This window comes from Bubalus kerabau, chromosome 6, assembly GCF_029407905.1.
Source record: "Bubalus kerabau isolate K-KA32 ecotype Philippines breed swamp buffalo chromosome 6, PCC_UOA_SB_1v2, whole genome shotgun sequence".
Taxonomy (NCBI): Eukaryota; Metazoa; Chordata; class Mammalia; order Artiodactyla; family Bovidae; genus Bubalus; species Bubalus kerabau.
Genome location: NC_073629.1, coordinates 81539433 through 81551764, shown reverse-complemented (window position 1 = coordinate 81551764; position 12332 = coordinate 81539433). Strand labels below are relative to the sequence as shown.

The 12332-nt window shown below is 39.3% G+C and overlaps 1 protein-coding gene across 7 annotated transcripts in view; it reads left to right on the top strand.

The window, feature by feature from the left end:
- The window catches only part of LOC129655324 (craniofacial development protein 2-like), a 111509-nt gene that overhangs the window by 93409 nt on the left and 5768 nt on the right, over positions 1-12332 (top strand). For 3 of the 7 annotated variants that reach the window (XR_008715886.1, XR_008715884.1, XR_008715885.1), the window contains exons 3-4: positions 750-952; positions 7674-7750. Coding sequence is in view for 2 of the 7 variants with exons in the window: in XM_055585598.1 (XP_055441573.1) it covers positions 750-952; positions 2550-2589 (243 nt within the window). In the remaining 5 variants the exon portion in view is untranslated. Of the gene's footprint in view, positions 1-749; positions 953-2549; positions 2727-7673; positions 7751-12332 lie in introns of those variants that run through there. The other 4 variants (XM_055585598.1, XM_055585599.1, XR_008715883.1 and 1 more) reach the window with 2 other exon arrangements.

Below are 12332 nucleotides of genomic sequence, written 5' to 3'. Positions count from 1 at the left end.
AACTTCTCTGGGGAAAAAAAAACCACAGGTGGAGACCAGAAAGGTCAACAAGGTGATTCATCATAATAACTTCCTGCCCTTCCAGGAACAAAGGGAAAGAGAGTCACTTAATCCCAGAATTTTGGTAATAACACTCAAGGCAGAATTAAGAGGACCATCCCAATATTATATCTTATATCTGGTCTTATATCCTGTGAAAGAATAATTCTGGCCATTAGTATGCTAAAAATGATGTATTTCCCCCCACCCCCACTCCCACCTCTGTCCTAAATTCCATTACAAATCTTTCTAACATCTCTCTAACATTCACTGACAATGTATAGTAGTGTGATAAAATTTCTTATTCCTAGTCCTGTGGTTTCTCCTCTAACCACAGAGAGAGTTATAGGGGTAGGTAGGAGAAAGCTACCTTCTCTCCAATACAGGTGTGTAGAGAAAGAGGAAAGCTCATGGCTTGGTGGGTTGAGTGGAACGGGGTGGAGTAGTTTCATGTAGAACTAAGAAAGCTAGCCTACTTATTTCCCAATACTTTGTTCATATAATCACACTTATTACAGATCCTTATAACCTCTCTAAAAATCCACGTTCCTCATCTACATTTCTGTTTGGTCCTGTGCCTAGTTTACCTGTCATCTTTCAGCCCACATCTGTTTTTCTCTACTCAGCTGTATAATTTTTGAACCTGAGGGTCTGCATACTACTTTTCCCAGGATTCTTTGACAGCTGGCTTCTTGTTATTTTTCTTCTAGAAGGCGTCACTGACCGGATATAGAAAGCAAGAAAATGGAAAAGTTATTTTCCCTCCTCCTCTGCTTCTAAAACCTTCTCTGGAAGTGGCTGTATCCCTCAGGCAATCCTCCATTCTCCATAGTCTCAACATCGGCCAGAAAGCCTCTTCTCTGTGGTTCCAGCATAGCCACAGAGCCCTTCTACTCTACACATCTGGGTTCTGGTAACATCATCTTCATCTTTTTGTCACCAGCCATAGTGATCATAGTTGCTTCATGTATTTACTTAAACTGTAGGTTACTAGCCATTCCCTTTGCATTCTCTCTGTGTGTGTCTTCCTCTGCTGTACCATTTCTCATGTAACCAATTCCCCATGTAAAATTTCTTCTATTTGAAATAGCTACAGAGGTTTCTGTTTTCTTGACTTTTATTAATATAGACCCCAACAAATTTTTTCCAGTTATCTGCTTCTTACCACTAGAATCAGACACTACCTCCCACCCTGAGGTGTGCTCCAGTTACATTCTGCTTCCTCCTCACTTGCTGCCTCTTGAAAGTTACTAATTCCAGAGTCGCATGCTACCTCTTGAAAAAGACCATCAGTGGATGACTTTGATGAAGCAAAACTAAGTTTATTAGACTTACTACGAGAAGAGTGAACACTTGCTAGGGTCCTGGTAACATGTCAGAGAGGAAGTTATAGAAGAGCATTATAAGCTTTCAGAGCTGGATGAGGTGATTTTAAAAAGTCTTTTAAGATAGGAAGCTAGTTGGGATTGGGCAGGCTTTTTAATGTAACAGCTTTAAATTTCAATCCACAGTGAGAGGAGGGACTTAAAGTAATGACGTTAGTTAGTTCACAGTTTTATACTGCAGAAGCAAGTACTTTCCAGAACAGGTAGCCAACTTATTTTCTTGATCCTAGCATTGTCTACGGAGAAGGCGATGGCACCCCACTCCAGTACTCTTGCCTGGAAAATCCCATGGACGAAGGAGCCTGATAGGCTGTAGTCCATGGGGTCGCTAAGAGTCGGACACGACTGAGCGACTTCCCCTTTCACTTTTCACTTTCATGCACTGGAGAAGGAAATGGCAACCCACTCCAGTGTTCTTGCCTGGAGAATCCCAGGGACGGGGGAGCCTGTTGGGCTGCCGTCTATGGGGTCGCACAGAGTCGGACACTACTGAAGCAACTTAGCAGCAGCAGCAACAGCAGTATTGTCTAGCATAGGAGCTAGGAAGTATACGTGGTTCATGCTTTGTTTAACACAGAGAGAAATTACATTGATTTCCGTTCTTAGTAAACCAGTCTTCTTGTGGTTTTATCTGTCTTTATTTATAATATTTCTTGCCCTTTGAATGTATTTTATCTTTCATTGCACATCTATTCATTTATTAAATATCCATTTATTGAGAACTTACACGGCAGGCATTATTATAGACACTGGAGGATGGAGCCTATAATACATTACACCTTACTAGGAGAGAGAAACAATAGAGATAATACAAGTTTATCAAGCAGTAATAAGTCCTATGAAGAAAAATAAGTTAAAGTAAGCAGAGAAAATGTGACTGTGATGGGTTTCAAATAAGGTATTGAAATCATACCCATCTCTTTAACACCTACGGAATTAGTAACTCTTCAGTAAGTCATTGTCAACCACTATAAATTGAGATGATATGTTTATATATTGACTCATGTTTTTGTCCTCTTAGTAATTCTTTATCTTCCAGAATTCCATTATTAAACCTCTAGACTAAATTTATTGTCTGAATAAGAACAAAGAGTTAAAGTCATGGTTTACAACTTAAATTCTCAGCCTTACAACTGCAAGAAAATTAATTCTGCTGCCAACCTAAGTAGATACATCACCAATTGAGTCTCCAGATGAGAACCAAGCTGTGGCTAACCTGGACTATAGCCTGCTAAGGACTCAGCTAAGCCATGTCCAGACTTCTGACCCACATACACTGTGAGATAATAAAGGTGTGATGATTTAACCTGCTAAATTCGTGGTGATTTTTTACATAACAATAGAAAATATACACCTTGAGTTGATAATATTGAAAGTTTTACCGTCAGATGAAGGAATTTGTAGGGCACGAGGTGAGGGAGACTGAGGATATTGTTACTTTCATAGAGCGATAAAGACAATGGCCTTTGGTACCTGTGAATACTTAATGGAAATCACACTTCCTCCATTCTACATCAAATCAATCTCTTTGTTTCTACAGCTTGCCCTCACTCTCCATTTTAAACATAGTCTTGGCATTTGATACTTCATTGTTCCTGGGCTTATTCATTTAAGAAAAATATCCAGGTTCTGTGACCTGGTAGTTGGTCATTTTGCTCTGATGTGAATTTTAATCATGAGTGATTTGAAGATGGTGTGAGACCAAAATGGCTTAGTGAGTAAGCCTAGCAAAATCCCAAATTTTACTCTCAGAGGTGCTTAGGGTCTGCAATTTACTTGAAGGGTTTGCTTGGCCAACTTGACCTCAACTTTGATCAAGGAAAATAGCAACACTTTCTAAAGATGCATTTTCTCACTCTTTTTATGAGAATCAGAGAACATCAGATCAGATCAGTCGCTCAGTTGTGTCCGACTCTTTGCGACCCCATGAATCGCAGCACGCCAGGCCTCCCTGTCCATCACCAACTCCCGGAGTTCACTCAGACTCACGTCCATCGAGTCAGTGATGCCATCTAGCCATTTCATCCTCTGTCATCCCCTTCTCCTCTTGCCCCCAATCCCTCCCAGCATCAGAGTCTTTTCCAATGAGTCAACTCTTCGCATGAGGTGGCCAAAGTACTGGAGTTTCAGCCTCAGCATCAGTCCTTCCAAAGAATACCCAGGACTGATCTCCTTTAAGATGGACTGGTTGGATCTCCTTGCAGTCGAAGGGACTCTCAAGAGTCTTCTCCAACACCACACTTCAAAAGCATCAATTCTTCGGCGCTCAGCCTTCTTCACAGTCCAACTGTCACATCCATACATGACCACAGGAAAAACCACAGCCTTGACTAGACGAATCTTTGTTGGCAAAGTAATGTCTCTGCTTTTGAATATGCTATCTAGGTTGGTCATAACTTTCCTTCCAAGGAGTAAGTGTCTTTTAATTTCATGGCTGCAGTCACCATCTGCAGTGATTTTGGAGCCCAAAAAAACAAAGTCTGACACTGTTTCCACTGTTTCCCCATCTATTTCCCATGAAGTGGTGGGACCGGATGCCATGATCTTCGTTTTCTGAATGTTGAGCTTTAAGCCAACTTTTTCACTCTCCTCTTTCACTTTCATCAAGAGGCTTTTGAGTTCCTCTTCACTTTCTGCCATAAGGGTGGTGTCATCTGCACATCTGAGGTTATTGAGATTTCTCCCGGCAATCTTGATTCCAGTTTGTGTTTCTTCCAGTCCAGCGTTTCTCTTGATGTACTCTGCATATAAGTTAAATAGTTGTCCATATCAAAGAACTCTATTATTTTTATTACTTTTATTAATTGGGTGTCTTAGAATGGGATTTTTAGAAAACAAAGAGGCGAGTTTACTTCTTACTGCTATTACTGCTAGCAGACCACCCAGAATCCAGAGCTCAATGTAGCTTTTGTGTTCTCTTCTCATTATCAAGTATATAGTAACTCTGGGGACACAACAGAAACATTCTTTGAGAGAAGAAAGCTAACTGATAGTGCTAATGATAGCAATAAAGAGAAACTAAAGAAGTCTAAGAAAGAGAAGTTCTTTGCATTTTAAAGGTTAGCTATTGTTTTAGGATATGTCCTCCATGCATGTCAAGAATCTACTCTAAAATGCACCAATTGTGGAAAACTTGGAAAGAAAATACACTAAAAGGGAGGAACATATCCATACTATTATTATCCTAAAATAACAAAAGTAACATTTTGGAATATATATTTCCAATCCTTTTTCTGTGTATTAATATAGTTGAAATGAATAGCTCTCTACTTTTTGCTCTAACATATGAAAGACGAAGAAACTACCTAAAAATAAAAACTTCCAACAAATATATTTTAACAAATGCATTCTATTCCATTACATTAAAGTAACATAATTTGTTATCTAAGTTCAGTTTGGGCTAAATCTTACAAATCTTGATATTTTGATGGTTTCATTTTCTTTCAATTGTAGTTCTTTGGTGATTCGTTCTTCAACATGCTTATTTAGTAGAAGTGCATTGTTTAATGTGCAAATATTTGGGGATTTCCCAGATAGCTCTCTCTTGTTAATTTCTATGTTAGTTCTACTGTTGTCAGAGAATATACTACATATTTGAATCTTTTAAAATTTATTGACTCATTTTGCAGCTCAAATGTATGATTTATTTTGATGGATGTGGCATGTTTGAAAATGTTTACTCTGCTGTTCTTTGGTAAAGTGCTCTATCAAAAAATGTCAATTAGGTCAAGTTAAAAAAAAGTAACATAATTTGTGATATAGTTTACTTAATAATCTTCCAATTAACCACTATTTTTCCAGTTCCCTTATTTTAAAAAATGACACTGTAATAAACATTTTACAACAAATTGTATTCTTAAACATAAGTGTGTAGGGAAAAAACATGTGTGTGTGTATATACATATCTATGTGTATGTGTGTATGCGTATGTGAAAGTAAATGTGTCATTATCCCTTGTAGCTCAAATAGTAAAGAATCTGCCTGAAATGCAGGAGACTTAGGTTCAATCCATCAGTTTGGAAGATCCCTTTGAGAGGAAATGGCAACTCACTCCAGTATTCTTGCCTGGAGAATGCCATGGACAGAGGAATCTGGCAGGCTACAGTCCATGGGGTCACAAAGAGTTGAACACGATCTGAGCGACCAACACTTTCACTTACATTTTTAGAAGTGAAATTACTGATTCAGAATGTAATGAACATTTTAATAACTTTAATTCATTTGCAAAATGTTTTCCAAAAAACATTGGTCTAGTTTATTGCCCTAATAGCTGTATAAAACCATATCCATCTCACCATAGTCTTACAGCATTTTTAATAACTTGATCTTAGTGGTGAGATGAGAGAAGGATCTAATTTCTTTTGATCCAAATTTTCTTGGCAATGTTTTATGAACTATTTGTTGAGTACACTGTCTCTTCACCACTGATTTACTTTCTCTCCTTTACTGTTAAATGATTATATCAGATAGAGTCTTTTTCCGGGCTTTCTCTTTCTGTTCTATCTGTCTAATTTTTGCACCTGTATCACACATAGTGAATTGCTATAATTTCATAATATGTTTTAATATCTGCTGGATCAAGTCTATGTCATTATTCTTTTTTGTATGGTTTTAAGCTAATTTCATCTTTTGGGGATACTTTTGCTTTTTGTTGTTGCTGCTGTTTTGTCTTTTTTTGGTTGGTTGGTTGGTTGGATTTTTAAAATTTAATTGAAGTATAGTTACTTTAAAATGTTGTGTTAATCTCTACTGTACAACAAAGTGAATCAGCTATGTGTATACATATATCCCCTCTTTTTTTGTATTTCCTTCTCACCTAGTTCACCACTCCACCAAAGTGGAGTTCCCTGTACTACAATAGGTTCTCATTAGTTATCGCTTTTATACATAGTATGAAGTGTGTATATGTCAATCCCAACCTCTACTATACCACCAACTGTATTTTACCTTAAATTATGGCTAATAACTATCCTTCTGAAGAAACAGAAAGCTCCTTAAAGTTGTAGATTTTTAAATCCTTTTTTTTAATGCCCCCTCCCTTTCTGTACCACAGCTATTTACTCATAAAATACAGTGAAGGTTTCTCAATGGTAGGCAATTGGTCTCAGTCAGAACTACTCCAAAGTTGGCCATAATCTTCTCCTTTCTGAACATCCCTGAAACTTGATGCAGTGCTTCTGTTTCCTCCATTTCTCTCTTTGCTCATTCACAGCCTAGTCACATTCAGAGATCCTATAAGCAGACAGCATAAAAAATTGACAGTTACTATTGAGTGTGATTTGTTCTATGTACTGTCCTATGCACACCCTCCCTACCCATAGGCGCTAATGAAAAATGAGCTAATAGGTCATTATCATTATTCAGGATGAATGAAGATACAGCTAAATATTAATGAATTTCATTTGATAATTGCCCACATAAGAGACAAAATTATCATTTAAAAGAACTATAGCTACTAATTAGTCTCACTACTCCTTCAGGGGTGAAGGTTTCAGTGAACAGAGGTTATTGTATCTTGCTCTAAACTAAAACTCTACCTATCACCAGTGATTTTTTTTGGTGTCTCTAAAAATGGTATAGAAGTTATTAATAACCAGGGATATTTTTAAACCAACTAATTGACTTTTTATTTGTTTAATAAATGCATTTGGTCAAAGATGTAATTCCCAAATCAAGTTATGTTTTATAAACATTTGGGGGTTGAAAATGCAGATTCTTTTATAACCTCATACAGGGAGTTTGAGGCCAGGCCTGGAACCAGGAATCTGGGGATTTTTTTTTTTTCTTCTTTTTTAAAAAAATATTGATTGATTGATTTGACTGTGCCAGGTATTAGTTGCAGCATGTAGACTCTAAGGTTGGCAGCATGTGGGATCTAGTGCCATTACCAGGATCGAACCCAGACCCCCTGCAGTGGGAGAGAGGAGTCTTAGCCACTGGACCATCAGGGAAGTCCCTTTTCTATTTTTTACATTCCTCTGGTGCTCCTGATGAAACTTTTGGGAGCTACTAGGCTACAACATGTTGTTAACAAAGATGAGATATTGTAAATATACACTAACTTTCTACAAGAGGTAAATTTTCTATAGAGTTCTAGGCAAGATGATTAGGTATTGCTAGGGACCCAAAGGAGTAGATTTATAAGTAAGTTGACATTTTTAACTAAGTGATGAGAAAAATACATAAGAAGCATCTATGTTGAGATCACTGAGCTTTCCAGTCTTTATAAACTGAACTTTTAATTCTTAGATCAGAAAGGGATGTCCAAGGTTGGTCTTCATGTGAGCAGAGAATTCCAGATTGAGAAACAAACTTAAAGACACCAGGTAGGTACCATCCTTTCTTATCCTTATCTACCCAGCCAACGCTTTGGCAAATTACCTCCTTATGGCCAGTACAACTGCCTAAAATCTTTTACTTACAGATTAATTCCTTTGAGTCGCTTCTTATCATTTCATTCATTTTACATGATAAGTGAGCACTCAGAATTACTAGACAGAATGCTAATCTCTGCAAGTGGAACATGAGAGATTCAGTCTCTGACCTCAGGAATTTCAAGTACATTGTGGGAAGCAGCCATATTCACCTATAACACAGCATAATATGTGCTGTCAGAGAATAGGCTTTGGAGCCCAGAATGAAGTGAAATATATCTCTCAGCCTTGCTGTTAAAGTCCTTAAAATTTTGGCCATATCATCAGGAAGTCAACAGGGTCATCACAGCACACAAAGCAACGCAATTTCCTGGGTGCTGTTGTTACTTCAGTTAGAGGGTTCGAGGGTGAGTGGGCTGGAATTCCAGCTGTTGGCTCTTTTTTGTGTTTCTATTCTCCAGGGATGCCTGGTTACAATGCCCAGGCCAAAGCCCTCTGACTGAACAAATGGTCAGAGTCTACTTGGATAGGCTAGTTACGTTTTTATGAGGGTACTCAGCTGCATGAATTTAGGAACTGGACACCTGAATGGCTTGGGACAAGTGTAGCCACAGCAGGAAGTTTGAGAGGAGACTGATCTGGGCAGGGTATTCAAAAGTTCAGTTCAGTTCAGTCGCTCAGCCGTGTCTGACTCTTTGGGACCCCATGAATTGCAGCTTTCCAGGCCTCCCTGTCCATCACCAACTCCTGCAGTTTACCCAAATTTATGTGAACTCAAAAGCCTCTTGATGAAAGTGAAAGTGGAGAGTGAAAAAGTTGGCTTAAAGCTCAACATTCAGAAAACAAAGATCATGGCATCTGGTCCCATCACTTCATGGGAAATAGATGGGGAAACAGTGGAAACAGTGTCAGACTTTATTTTTTTGGGCTCCAAAATTACTGCAGATGGTGACTGCAACCATGAAATTAAAAGACGCTTACTCCTTGGAAGGAAAGTTATGTCCAACCTAGATAGCATATTGAAAAGCAGAGACATTAATTTGCCAACAAAGGTCTGTCTAGTGAAGGCTATGGTTTTTCCTGTACTCATGTGTGGATGTGAGATTTGGACTGTGAAGGCTGAGTGCTGAAGAATTGATGCTTTTGAAGTGTGGTATTGGAGAAAACTCTTGAGAGTCCCTTGCAATGCAAGGAGATCCAACCAGTCCATTCTGAAGGAGATCAGCCCTGGGATTTCTTTGGAGCGAATGATGCTGAAGCTGAAACTCCAGTACTTTGGCCACCTCATGCAAAGAGTTGACTCATTGGAAAAGACTCTGATGCTGGGAGCGATTGGGGGTAGGACGAGAAGGGGACAAAAGAGGATGAGATGGCTGGATGACATCACTGACTCGATGGACGTGAGTCTGAGTGAACGCCGGGAGTTGTTGATGGACAGGGAGGCCTGGCATGCTGCTATTCATGGGGTCGAGAAGAGTCAAACACGACTGAGCGACTGAACTGAACTGAATGTGCATTGAGTCGGTGATGCCATCCAGCCATCTCATCTTCTGTCGTCCCCTCTCCTCCTGCCCCCAATCCCTCCCAGCATCAGGGTCTTTTCCAATGAGTCAGCTGTTCCCATGAGGTGGCCAAAGTATTGGAGTTTCAGCCTCAGCATCAGTCCTTCCAAAGAATACCCAGGACTGATCTCCTTTAAGATGGACTGGTTGGATCTCCTTGCAGTCCAAGGGACTCTCAAGAGTCTTCTCCAACACCACATTTCAAAAGCATCAATTCTTCGGCACTCAGCCTTCTTCACAGTCCAACTCTCACATCCATACATGACCACAGGAAAAACCATAGCCTTGACTAGATGGACCTTTGTTGGCAAAGTAATGTCTCTGCTTTTGAATATGCTATCTAGGTTGGTCATAACTTCCCTTCCAAGGAGTAAGTGTCTTTTAATTTCATGGCTGCAGTCACCATCTGCAGTGATTTTGGAGCCCAAAAAAACAAAGTCTGACACTGTTTCCACTGTTTCCCTATCTATTTCCCATGAAGTGATGGGACCAGATGCCATGATCTTCATTTTCTGAATGTTGAGCTTTAAACGAACTTTTTCACTCTCCTCTTTCACTTTCATCAAGAGACTTTTTAGTTCCTCTTCACTTTCTGCCATAAGGGTGGTGTCATCTGCATATCTAAGGTTATTGATATTTCTCCCAGCAATCTGGATTCCAGCTTGTGCTTCTTCCAGCCCAGTGTTTCTCATGATGTACTCTGCATATAAGTTAAATAAGCAGATGACAATATACAGCCTTGATGTACTCCTTTTCCTATTTGGAACCAGTCTGTTGTTCCATGTCCAGTTCTAACTGTTGCTTCCTGACCTGCATACAGGTTTCTCAAGAGGCAGGTCAGGTGGTCTGGTATTCCCATCTCTTTCAGGATTTTCCACAGTTTCTTGTGATCCACACAGTCAAAGGCTTTGGCATAGTCAATAAATCAGAAATAGATGTTTTTCTGGAACTCTCTTGCTTTTTCCATGATCCAGTGGATGTTGACAATTTGATCTCTGGTTCCTCTGCCTTTTCTAAAACCAGCTTGAACATCTGGAAGTTCATGGTTCACGTATTGCTGAAGCCTGACTTGGAGAATTTTGAGCATTACTTTATTAGCATGTGAGATGAGTGCAATTGTGCGGTAGTTTGAGCATTCTTTGGCATTGCTTTCCCAAAGCAAAGGATGCTTTCCCAAAGAAAGGTGGTCATAAAGACAATGTCACATTATAGCAGATCTCCAGAGTGGTGGGGTGACAAGAAAGGTAAGGTCATCAAGTCTTCACGGACACTACAAAATATTACAAATGAAGGGATAGATAACTGTTGAGTGATAGGCTGTCCCAAATCATTCTGGATCCTTGTCTATTCACTGTTTTATAGGTTTTTGGCTTCCAAATAATATGCAAAAACTGGCCTGTAATCAAATCCATGGTCTTCTTCAGGAATGTAACCAGCACATCACTCTGTCGTATTACAATCCCAGATCAGCCATCCCAGACCATACCCTGTTTTTCTTGGGCATCCTTATCTACATAAACATTCTGAGCTGCCTTTTTTTATCTGACCCAGATGGTCTATCGTAATTTCCTATGATTAGTTCTATATTCCTTTTATCTTTTATTTCCATCCAAATATATTTTGTCCCACTGCCAACTTATTTATTATGTGACATTCTTTCTCCCTTCAGACACAATATCCTCCTTGACCCATGTTGGCATAATTCCCCCTAGCCTGTTGTGTCTCTTTCTTATATAAACTTTCCATCTCCAAATTATTCCAAATCTGTTTCTGGTTTTAGCCTCTCCTTAGTAATCCTTGTTACATAATGTGTCTATTATATCTCTTGGTATTTGTTTTCTTTCAGTTCACGTCTTACCATGCATATGAAAGTCATTTGTAAGGGGAGCTGTTTAGAATTTGCTTTTATTTTTTCTTTGGTTTCCTTTAGGGTTCTGCTTCCATCCTTTGAGTTCTTTTCATCTGTGACCCTCCTCCCTTTCTCCAGCCCCCTTGATTTCCCCATAACATGCTAGTTTATACCTTCTTCCCAGATGCATGCAATTGTTACCATTGTGGCTTTGTGTATTGTGGTGTGGTTTTGCAGAAGAGTTGGCTGTCTTTCATGTAACTTTCCAGTCTCCACCATTCATTTGTTTAGCAGGAACTCCATTCAAACTCGGTTTTATCCCAATCATTAGCATGTGCCTAGAGCCTGAAGGAAGTCTGATAGACTGAAAAAAGTGTAATAAACTCATTTTATGTTTTCATGAGACTTTACTTGTCTATAAAAAGTCCTGAGCAACCAATTGAAGATGAAAATAGTTTGACCCACTGCCTTTTCTACTTGGCCTACAGGGAGTTGAATAGTTTGAATTATTTTTCCTCATTAATTTCTTAACTCACTTTCCCTACTTTCTCATCTAAATGTCCTTTTTGTTGTTGTTTTGGTTGTAGACACATGTGGGAGTCTGCATCACTTAACCCATTCCCTTCAGATTCAATCCCTGGGAAGATCCCCTGGAGAAGGAAATGGCAACCCACTCCAGTATTTTTGCCTGGAAAATCCCATGGACAGAGAGAGGAGCCTGGCAGGGTACACAGTCCATGGGGTCACAGAGAGTCGTCACAGAGAGTCAGACACGACTTAGTGACTAAATATCACCAGCACACACTCCCTGCCCATTTAAGGAAAAGCTATCAAATAAGGTATCACAGATGTAACTGTACTTCCATTATCACTGAATACGACCATCAGTGGTGAGGGGTCATGGCAAGAGCAAGCAGAGAGCTTGACTCAAAGTCTAGTGACAACACAGATATTTTCATGAAATGTAAATTTCCTTGGGGAGGGACTGTTTTTAGTCATCTCTGCAACGCACCTCCCATGGTCCTCAGTTTCCTCATTTGAAAATAAGGACGATATTAACATTACCACATCAATGAGACTTTTCTGAAGATTATTGAAATACTGTCTATGAGGAAACATTTTA